We start from the raw sequence: 11,808 nt of genomic DNA on the forward strand, positions 1-11,808 counted from the left end.
AGGACCAACATCATGGTTACGGACTGTCAGGTTTTTCCATCATTGCGTTTTGTGCTGTAATTGTACATAATGTTCGGAGGAAATATCGTCGATTTCTCGGTGTCAACGGCGAAGAGGTTTTGTCTGCCCACACAGTTTCTACAATATCTGTCATTACTGGTTTTCAGAGCATTTTGCTTTTAAGCATCCTTTGCATAGAAAATATACGGCGCCTGTAATGCATTCGCGCGCTCATCGGTCAAATTATGGAAATATTGTAGCCTAATGGTAAATGATAACGAAGGATCATGTACGCCAGTCAAATTAATTAACCTTTTACGTCAAATCATTTTCTTTTGATTTTATGTCACAGAGTGGGAATCCATGCGTTGACGTTCTTGAAGACAACACTTGACATTTGATATTCGTGTGAAGATGCCCATTGTGTGTATTTTTCCCCCCTCATCTCCCTCTTTTCGTCTTCCAGTCATTCGCCTCTTTATCTCCGCGCGCGCGCTGACCGGTGAGGGCGCTGTTGTCTGTCATTTGACTGTCGCTCCCCCTTCACAAAAGATTTTTTCCCAGTGAATGTATGAAGCGGTTCTTTTTTATTGTGCGATGGTAGTGTTTGCTGGCTTTTGGTTACTCCTCGGGGGAATGGAGTGTCATATTTTTGAATCACACCTCGAAATGTTGAGGGGGATTTTTTTTCTACCTTGGTGACTGTTCTGTGCTGTTAGCCTCTTTACGGTGCTGCCTTGTGGAATCCATATCAAGCAGCATTGTACAGGGCTATGATAGCGCAGAGCTCATCATCACCTTCAAGATTTCTGCAACATGGCTCCAACACCATCATTTTTGCCTAATAAGCTATGAACAGCCTAATAGCTGATTGACTTGACTGCATCTACAAAATAAAAAAAAGACCTTTGTAAATCAAAAAAATGTCAACCCTCTTTTTTCTCCCTTCAAAATTAAAACAAACCATTGCTGCTTCAGGATCTCCAGCATTCAAGTCCTTTCTTTTTTCCACCGCTTTCTGTATCCATACTGTGAGCACAGCATGCAGGGCCCCTTTTGTGGTTTCTGGTTAAGGGTTAATTACCTGTGAAAAAGGATTTCCCCTTCTGCCATTATACAGGCTTGTGGGCCCTCTATGTAACCCAGGACTTGGGTTTTGTCAAAGCGCCTTGTTTATTCATGATCCATAATTCCTCAATCTCAGTGGTGCATCATAGCCTATATAGGAAACTGAAGCTATACCCAAAAGATGGACCTTTTGGTCATCATCTCTAACTGGTCCCCCATTGAACAGCGACAGTTTCAATTGTGCCAGCGAGTTGCCGTGGCTCTTAAAAGGGCTCAGATGTTTCAGTGAAAGGGAAGCTGGCCACTATAGGCTACGCAGTAGTGTAGTGATACCTTCTACTATGGTAGTGATCCGGCCCCTAGTCCTGGCAGTGGCCTGAATTATTCAATGTAAACCCACAGCAGCAACAGTAAAAAAAAAAAAAAATCCACGAGTGGCTGATTAATTATGAAGCATTATCAGCCGCATCCAGACTGGTGGCTGCTTGGAGGACTCTGTCCTCAGGTCACAGCAACACAGAGGTCTGAAAACCGTGTTTGTGGTCCTGCTGGTCCAAAATAGAGAGACATTCTGTCTACAGCAAAATACTTTGGTAGTGAGTAGTTGTATAGGGGGGGTCAAATATTTCTACACAATAAAAATGTCAGTGCATAGTTCAAAGGTCATACCTATAACAAATGTAAAATGGCTAAGGCTGTAAATGAACTGTGCTATCCAAGCTATTTCACAATAGAAATCAGTCCGTATGAGCTTTCCCCACTTGATACAGTTCACGACGCAGAAATGCTTAGAAAACAACCTTTATGCACTCCCAATACATCACTGCCAACTTGAAATGTCAGTATACTGCCCTATAACTCATAACATTGGCACAGCTAATAATTGCAAAGAATTGGCTTCAAATGTTCATGTCTTTAAAGAGAATATAAACAAGGATGACATCGGCCTAGACCAAGGGCCCACAAGGGTCAATTGTCTATTTAAAAAAAAAAAAATCCAAAATGTGTTCTCCATTGGAAAATTGCTGCTGTCTGGTCTTTGCCTCCCATGTTCAGTTTGTCCAAGTCAGTGTAAAGGTCAGTGCAGTAAATGGGGAAGTGTGCACTGCACTGGAGAGAAGCGGTCATCAGAGCGAGCAGACGGAGCAGGCCTGCAGGCCGTTCTCGTTGCACGACGAGCACTTGAGGGCCTTGAAGTTGTCCGTGAAGCGGTTGCGGTAGATGGACATCTTGCTGCCATGGCACATGGGGCACGGGACGAAGTTGTAGCCCCCGCAGGCCTGGCACGGCTGTGGGAGTTGCACTCGCTGTGGAGAGAGACAGAGAGAGAGACAGATCCAACGTTACCAATAGGCAGACTGAGCAATTGCCTACTATTCCCAAAGTCTGCTCTTGTAGGGCCCCAAACAGTTAGCCTTATCATTGTAATATACGACCAAACATAATAAACCGCGGTGCCCTCTGTCTATTTTTTGCCACCCCAAATGGGTAGAGTGGCTACTGAGACAATGAGAACAACACCTCGGGTGAATGATCAGTCATGCTCATGGGTATACGTAGTAGCATGAATAAAATATCCCCAGCAGCTGGCGCATGCTTTGAGACCTAATGAGACCTTACATGGCATAACTAGTAACAGTCATTTCACAGCCAAGACCAGCACCTGGGTATGTTGTTACATTATTTGGATCCAAACAGTTTAGCTGTTTTATGTAGCATAACTATATATATTCTTTGAGCTTGAAAGACATTTGGTCCCTCATCTAAGGAGATTCATCAGTTCTAGTTAATGTAGAGGGGTTTAGAGCAAGGGTGGACAATTATTTTGGCTCAAGGGCCAACACTGGGTTTGGAATACCAAACAAAGGACCAGATGTTGCAGGCCACTTGTGTAACAAAGAATAATATACACTGATATAGCTTGTTTTGCTGCATGTAATAAAATGTATTTACTAGGACTGCACTATATTGTATTAATATTGTGATATCAATATTGCTGTCAAACAATTTAAAATTTCATATCGATTTGAAACAATATTTTTGTCATTTGTCTATCAAAAGGTAGGTCACTAAGCGCGATGCATTCCCCTCCATTTGAGCCATTGCGAGCACAAAGCAGACTTGCTACCCGGCACTAATGCAGAACACCACTGTGTGTTCCTCTATGGCCCTCCACTCCAACTGCAGAAGGGAGGGAAGATTGTGAATTGTTTAGCACAATTCATTTGTCTTTAAAAGAAATATCGTTATATCAATATTGACTGAAATACTTGTGATATTGATTTCTCATAATCGAGCACCCCAAGTATTTAGATTAATACAGAAGCTGTGATTAATTTCAAACCCACAACAAGTATTGTGTAGCCCTTTTAGGCATGTTGGGTGAGTTCTCTTTCTTGGAAAAGAAAGTTCATCTGCGGACCAGATGAAATGGCTCGGTGGGCCGCATGTGACCCCCGGGCCCAAGTTTGCCCACCTCTGGTCTAGAGAAGTACAACTACTTGCATTCCCTCTTCATTGACCAAAACAAACCATCCATCAAATCTAAAGAAGTCCAGCTGCTAATCTCTAACTAAAATGTTTGGATAACATGCTCTGGATGAAGAAGAATCTTCACAGACAGTTGGATGTGTCAGGAGGAAAGAATCCTTTTCTTCTGCTCTCCCTTTTACAGAGCACTTTCCCTGAAATACAGTACACGTCTAGCGATTACGTTCAGATTCCTGTCTGAGATGACCCATGCAGATTTCCCCCCCTATGCGAGAATCAATAACGGCACCTTTCATTATTTATGCCCCGTTTATTGATGCCTATCCATAATTAATGGCAGCTCACTGATCTATAATTCATACGACACGGCTGCTATTTACACTCTCCACTAGATGTATTTGAGGGTTGTATGAAAACTCTGCAGAGCCACTAAGGTGAAGTGAAAATCCAAACTCAGCAGTTCTGAAAGTATCAGGATAGTTGTATTTTCGCCTTGCTTTCGATTTTACTTTGTGAAACTATTCAGTGATGTTTGTCACCTTACACATGAGATGTCACACTGTATATGCAATATGCGTCATCTACTTGCAAGTTGTTTGTCATGAACAGGAGAATTTATTGACGCCTTTGGAATCCAATCTTGGAATCTTATTGAATATCCTGGAACCCAGGGTATTATGCTGCTTAACAGTAATGTTAAAGTTTGATTGGCAGCAGTCGAATGTCATCCTTAATGACTGATGTTGTTGTACAGAATGTGTTGGCTCATTTGATACTGCATCTCCCCATATGAGTCATCTACACTTCCAGCAATGATGATGATGATGTCATATGTTTTTTTTTCTCTGCACCATGCAGGGAGCACTGATGTGTTAACAGGATTGCGCCTTTTCATTGCCTCAGGATGCTGACGGTATCTCAGAGGATATTTGGATATCAGCAGATAAAATCAAGAACAAAAACACCATGGCTTAATATGTGTTCATCCCTATTCGGTAAATGCATGCATGTACCGGTAACAACACTTCCAGGCAGCCAGTGACTCATAGCGTTGCTAATAACCATTGAGTACAAGGCCTTTGGGCTGGTGTTAGCCTGTGGAGGGAAGTGTAAATCAACTGCTGTGTAGCCTACAGATGGCAAGGCCTAGATGCTGTAGGTTAGTGAATCTTTACCTCGATTTTAGTCAGAAGATCCTGGAGTTCTCCAGATTCATTCATGGCCAATATTTTCTCAGCTCCCTGAAAGCAAGCATGCAAACAAACAAACAAACAGAAAAGATGAGAAAGGAAAATTGAAATATTTTGTGAATCACCAGTACAGCCTTCTGCATCCTGTCAGCTCAGAGCTCTCTGAAGTAAGTCTTACCCCGAGGTACTGTCCATCAATGAAGACCACAGGGAGAGATGGAGGCTCCCCCACCCTCTTGCACCTCTCCTCCAGCTCCTTCCCGTAGTCACTGTTCAAGGCGATGTTCTTGTCCAGGAATTTCACCCGGTGGTTTTGGAAGATCTTGCGCACAATCTCACAGCGTTCAAACGTCGCCCGGACGACACGGAAGCTGGTGGTGTAGATGACGATCCGTCCAAACTCAACCGTCATGTCAGGCTAAATGAGGCAGAAAGAGACAATTTTGTACAATGTGTTTTGATCTAATGAAGGTTTAACTTCTCCATGCTCATGTTTATAGGCACCAGACCCACCGAAGGCGGAAAAATGGGTATGTTGTCTGGGGCCCAGGGATGGAGAGGGTCCATAATTGGATCTCCATTACAATGCTCAGTAGGTCTATGTATTGAGAGGGGGGCCCTTTCAGATGAGTTTTTTTTTCCCTGGTCCCAGACAAGGCTGTCAGCAGCCCTGATAAATACAGTGGCCATATGATGAAGGGAGATAACATAGCCTGAGGGTTCTCTATCTTGTTGTGTGGATGTGGCACATTGCCTTTGACGAGTAGGCTATAGTTGCCTGAAATGATTATTCTTTGAAATTGTGCCAGCTCTCAAAATTAGGACTTCTTGCCTCAGGCAAAATTCGCACTGCATGCCAAACAAACAGAGGCGCCAAGAGAAGCCATTTGCACAGCATGGGATGCATTAAATTATCACTATTTAAATCTTTCCACGTATTACTCAAGGTTATTTATTAAACACACACACAGACACACAGACACACACACAGACACAGACACAGACACACACAGACACACACACACACACACACACACACACACACACACACACACACACACACACACACGTGACGTTTACATGACAATAAGATCCTGCACAGCAGTAAATTAAGAAGAGCTAAGGTTAGTAAAAGTGTTTTTCTGAAATCGAGAAGTATGATTAGTTTTTTGTTATAGGGATTGTTTTTTGTCACTGATGAACTGAGAATGCATTGGCTAGTGTTCTTAGTATGGAATATTTGTGCTGTTCTTGTTCCCAGGTCTAAAACTGCAAACAGATGCACAACTGGGAGACAGGCAGGATGTGACCACCACATAGGTCACCACTTCTCTTGTGGCTATAGTTGACCACTTCTCCTGTACCCTGGTAGGTAGGTATAAGCACACATCCTGATTTAGTTTATTTGTTGCCTTGACAATCACCAAATACACTCATATATACAGTCAGGGCAGCTGACAGCTTTGGATGGGCCCAGGACAAAGTCATATGAAAGGGCCCCCCCAACTCAATACATGCAGTGTAATGAGGACCCAATTCTGGGCCCCCTCTCTCCCTGGGCCCGGGACAACTGACCCCATTCCCCCCCTGTCGGCTTCCCTGTATACAGTACATGTATATATTGAACGAGTTCTAAAACCTCTGAAAGGCACATACTAAGTGAATCTTATTTTCCTCATGAGTAAAGCCAATCATTCACATTCTATGAGTCTGTCTATAATACATACATGTCTACAGTCTTGCGGTACAATCCTCATATGTTTTATGTGTTTTTTTATACAGTACATGTACAAAACATTTCAACATATACATTACAGTACACATCGATAATGAGTACGACCCTTTTGAAAAGTAACATTTTGAGCAATATTTCAAGCTTACAACAGAGCTTACAACAGAAAAGTGAGTTTAGTAATAGAACTTAAATTCATTTTTGTGAAATCAAAATGAGTACGCCCTTAGATTCCCATGATCTGCTTCAGTAGCCATGGTACAGTGCTCAGCAATAATGAATTCACCCCTGTTGAGAAGTAACATTTTGAACAAATAAAACATGATGTTATTCTCAAAATGTTCATAGACTAAGTGTAATACAACAGCTTTTTAAGACAAAGCTGTTCTCAGATGCTTTCCCCTAGCTTAAATTACATATCATTCTTTTATTATTATTATTATTATTATTTTTATGTTTATTTAATTTGTTTTATTTTATTTTATTATTATTTTTACCTTATGTTTTATCTTAATGTTTTAAATGTTTTTTGACTCTAATTCATTTCCTTCTTTCTTCCCTGTTTCCTTTCATTTACATTTGTTAACTTTGTGAAGCACATCGAGTTGCACCTGTGTATGAAATACACTATATAAATAAACTTGCCTTGCCTTGCCTTTTGAGCTTACGACAGAAAAGTAAGGTCAATAGTATACTCATTATTGCTGTGCACTGTACATGTTCACATGCATGTTTCTTTTGGTGAAATTCAGCTTTCTGATGTTGACTGCATTCATGCAGCCCAAAATCATGTCAGTCCCACTACCATACTTGTTTTTCTTTGTACTACGTTGTAGCACATGGTTCCAGCAATCCATATCCTTAGCCAGGTTGTCTCTGATTGGTTCTGACAAACAAATTTGTTTTAGATGTTGTCAAGCATGTGTGGTGGTAACCAAGTGAGAAGTACAAAGAAAAGTGTCCCATGCTTACAGTCAAGAATTGTAGTGGGACTGACTTGTTTTGGGGTTACATGGATGCCATCAGCATCTGCTGAATTTCACCAAAAGAAACATGTATGTCAGTATGTATTGTGCCTAGCTGCCTACTGAAGCAGATCACGATCCCCCCTAGGGAATTTTAACATAATTTCACAAAAATATGTAATTGAAGTTACTTCTACAAACCCCAACTCCGATGAAGTTGGGACGTTTGGTAAACAGTGAATAAAATCAAAATGCTATCATTTTCAAAACATTCAATCTATTCATTAGATGGAGAATAGTGAAAAGACAACATATTAAGTGTTAAAACCGAGAAAAAAATATTGTTTTGGGGGACATATGTACTCATTTCTAGTTTGATAAATCCAACACGTCTCAAAAGAGTTGGGACGGGGATCAGTGAAATTTAGTAAACATCCAAATAAGATAAAACAACAAAGAAGAACATTTCAAAATGAATTGTACTGATGGACAATATAGGTGTCCAGGTATAAGATCATCACAGAGAGGCCGAGTCACTCAGAATTAAAGATGCGAAGGGAATAATTACCATAGTTATTACATACATTTTTGAATTCCCTTTGATTTACCATGATTGAGTGTATATAAGACATATTTTTGTTAATAAAATCATTGTATAGGTTCATGACATCATGAAATATATATTGGCTGTAGTCTCACTCTAATTCCTGGAGTGCTAGAGCTATTGAAAATTTACCATATTAAGAATGCTTAATGCATGAAAATGATACAGGGGTGTAACATTCTCCTAAGCACCTGAGCTCACTTGAAATAGACCCAGAAGACATGGGAAACTGTCCTTTGCTTACAGAAGTCAGCAGAAGTTGTAGAAGTCCATTCTTTTTGACAATAATAGAGCATTGCACATCCTGTGCTACAGTAAAAATGGACCATCCAACTTGTGTTAGTGCTAGCTTCAAAAGTCAGCCTCCATGATGGCATGCGGGTGCAGTAGTGCATTGGTTAAGATGTTCTCACTCATCTGTAGAGTTAAATACAGTGCTGAATGGTATACATGGGTTTTAAACAGCATGAAAAGCCACTCATGCATTATATTTTGAAGGGAGATCTTCAATTACTGCCACATAGTAAGGTCAAATTGCATTCTCTACTATGTTTTAACAGTTTGGCTCCATCATAAGGACCAGCAGGTGATAAAATGGTGGGTTTTTGGTCAAGACCTGTCACACTGTAAGCACTACAGAAAGGAAAACATTGCAAAACATGACAAGGAATACACCCACCATTTAAGCTGGTGAAATCATGTCCAAGACAGGAATTAACACTGTTTTTTATATAAAATCATCTCATCGGTTAATGTATTTAACTGTTAAGTGTTGTCTTTTGTTTTGTTTTTAGTCTTCCTCGACATTTGCTGCCATTTATTGTCCCCGTCCCAACTCTTTTGAGACGTGTTGGATTTATCAAATTAGAAATGAGTACATATGTCCCCAAAACAATATTTTTTCTCAGTTTTAACACTTAATATGTTGTCTTTTCACTATTCTCCATCTAATGAATAGATTGAATGTTTTGAAAATGATAGCATTTTGATTTTATTCACTGTTTACCAAACGTCCCAACTTCATCGGAGTTGGGGTTTGTATATACTATTGTATATACTATACTACTGTACTGTACTATACTACTATACTACTGTATACTATTAACCTTACTTTTCTTTTGTAAGCTCAAAAGAACTTTGCAGTATTGCAGATGGATTGTGGTAGAGTGACTACTGGTATTACTGTATATCTAACGTTTTAAATGCCTTTATGCCTTTATATCATCAGGACAGTGTGATGGAGACAGGAAGCGAGTGGGGAAGAGAGAGATGGACGAGGACCGGGAAATGACCTTGGGCCAGAATCAAACCCAGGACCCCGGTGTAGCAGTCAAGACCCCAACCATCTGATCCATGGCCAGGGCCTGGACCACTTTTATAGGTCTAGTATGTAAGACTTACACTGTCCATATACTGTACATTATGAGTACTAATCGTTCTATCTTGTATGGGTAAAGCCTATCACTTGGCAACTGTGTGGTCCTTTCCAACTTTTTGAACACTAGTGGAGGTAAACCTAGAGGGTTTAGTGAACTTTACATCCTCGTTTCCCTTCGAGGAAAGAGGAAACGCTCTGTGACAGACACAGCTCCCGAGTTTCTTTTTTCTACTGTACTGTACTCTATTGGCCTACTGTACACAGAGAGGTATGTTGACTAGAAAGTAGAAGTCAAGATGAGAATTCATTAACCTGATTAGCCCGCCTGAAAACACTTAAAGAAATGCATCATGAATCTTTAATGGTACAGTGACCTTGTCCTCTTTAAGGGCTCATTTGTCTAGCTAGCGAGAGAGAGAGAGAGAGAGAGAGAGAGAGAGAGAGAGAGAGAGAGAGAGAGAGCGAGAGAGAGAGATAGAAAGAGACAGAGAGAAAGAAAGAAAGAGAGAGAGAGCGAGAGAGGGGGAGAGAGAGAGAGAGAGAGAGAGAGAGGGAAAGAGAGAGAGGTGGAGACAATCCCTGTAACTAATCACCAACTCCAGTCATTATGAAAAGAGAAAAGAGAGAGAGAGAGAATGAGAGAGATCGTTCACCACAAAAGCTGTAATCTGAAAGAGAAGGAGAGAGTGAGCTGGAGATGGAGACAGATATGCTCTGTTATTGTTCTCTGTTATTGTTCTCCCCCCGACTCTCTGGAGATTGTGGGATGAATGGCGAGCGAGAAAAGAGAATAGGCTAATCTTGCCGTTTACCTTATGCTGAGACAGGTTGGCAAAGAGACAGGTGGACTATAGATTTCTAAAATATGAGAAGAGTGTTTGTTATCGCTGCATTAGATTATTACAGTGACCTGATGCTTTTATCCAAAACGACTTGCGTATTATTTGAGTACAAGGTATTGGTTTCAGTCCCTGGAGCAATGTGGAGCTAGGGGCCTTGCTCAAAGGCACCTCAACCTTGGATGAAGGTGTAGAGACATACTATATAACATCTTACTATTGATTAGGGTGGGATTTGAACCGGCAACCCTCTGATCCAAACTTAAGACCAACTCCACGAGGACAAGGCTACAAAAGGACAGGCAGCAAAAATAAAAGGCAGACAGCAAGCACTGTTCAGCAAACTTACCCCAGCCTCCTCATTGAGGTTGTTAAACAGCTGTTGACCTGCACTGACTTTATGCTTGACGCCCCTCACAGTCCCGTTTTTACTGAGGATGTTGACCCGCCGCTTGGACTTGAACGTGCGGTCCTTGGCCCCGCCTGCAATCAGCAGCAGGTCGTCGGGATCGCTCTCGCTGTCGTCCAGCTCCGAGCCCAGGTAGGAGGACGATGAGCCGTACAGCTGGCTGCTGGCCTCGCCGCTGGTGGAGGGCGTGCTGGAGCGGTCCTGCTCCGTGCTGCTGGTGCAGTCCGAGTCCAGCGAGTCCGAGGGCCCCTCGTCCTTGAACATCTCCTTCAGCACCCGGCCGCTGCTGCCCGACGCCACCCGAAACCTCACCCTCTTCTGGGGCGGCTTGTCCTCCCCGACCACCCCGACCCCGACCCCCGCCACGCTCAGCATCGTCCCCTCCATCGGAGCGCTGTCGTTAATAGGTTACATTGTCCAAAACGTTAGCCCACGCGTTCCCTGCTTATTATCCCGCAGCCTCTGCACCGAGGCAGAGCATGTCTCCATTCACTTTCTCCTTCAACTCCTATAGCCTCATCATGGTACTATGGTCCTTCTTCTTCTACTACTACTTCTTCTTCCTCTTCTTCTCCTTCTTCTTCAAAGTGCCTCCTGCTGTGCGTTGTTCTAGAAGGCACGGCAGTTCTGAGAAGGACGCGCCAGTAGAAGCCTCGCTGCCAGTGTGGCCCGGCCTGTTAATAATGCATGGCCGTCTACCATGGTTACTGAGAAAGCCAACCAAGAGCGGAAACTGATAGTCCCTTCCTGAATAATTCACCACATTTCACAAAGTTTTTTTTTTCTCTTTCTCTCTCTCTACTCTATTGCTACGAGTAAAGCTTTCTCCCTTTTTTGTTTCATTCCAGTGAAACTGGTCACAAAGAACACATCGCAACAGGCTTTGAGGCTGCTCTACGATGTAAACTGTGATAGTTTTTGTTGGGATCTGAGGAAACCCATTTGCATCATTTTTTTTCTCGACGCACTCAGATGCGATGAAACAAATCAGACACAAATTAGGAGGTGCTCACTCACTTTGAATTTGCTTCTGCACTTAGCCTCACTTTGAATAAAATGGTGTTCCTCTCCTTCAACAAAAACACAGGAGGACCTCAGACAGAGCCATGCAGGGAAGGGCAAGATTTTTAGGA

The 11,808-nt window shown here is 42.1% G+C and overlaps 1 protein-coding gene across 1 annotated transcript; it reads right to left on the reverse strand.

Moving 5' to 3' along the window:
* Positions 1–1,855: 1,855 nt before the first annotated feature.
* Positions 1,856–11,062, reverse strand: grxcr1a (glutaredoxin and cysteine rich domain containing 1 a). Its single transcript, XM_063190829.1, has 4 exons — positions 10,616–11,062; positions 4,927–5,166; positions 4,734–4,799; positions 1,856–2,375 (listed from the first exon to the last, which is right to left on the reverse strand). Exons 1-4 carry the CDS (start codon positions 11,060–11,062, stop codon positions 2,196–2,198), a joined length of 933 nt encoding a protein of 310 aa, XP_063046899.1. The 3' UTR covers positions 1,856–2,195.
* Positions 11,063–11,808: the final 746 nt, after the last annotated feature.

Source organism: Engraulis encrasicolus, chromosome 23, assembly GCF_034702125.1.
Source record: "Engraulis encrasicolus isolate BLACKSEA-1 chromosome 23, IST_EnEncr_1.0, whole genome shotgun sequence".
NCBI lineage: Eukaryota > Metazoa > Chordata > Actinopteri > Clupeiformes > Engraulidae > Engraulis > Engraulis encrasicolus.

Coding starts and splice junctions, on each gene's coding strand:
- grxcr1a (XM_063190829.1), bottom strand. CDS start 11,062: ATGGAGGGGACGATGCTGAGCGTGGCGGGGGTCGGGGTCGGGGTGGTC. Junction 5,167..10,615: donor ACCTCAATGAGGAGGCTGGG/GTAAGTTTGCTG, acceptor TGCCTCATTTAG/CCTGACATGACGGTTGAGTT. Junction 4,800..4,926: donor TTGATGGACAGTACCTCGGG/GTAAGACTTACT, acceptor GCTTGCTTTCAG/GGAGCTGAGAAAATATTGGC.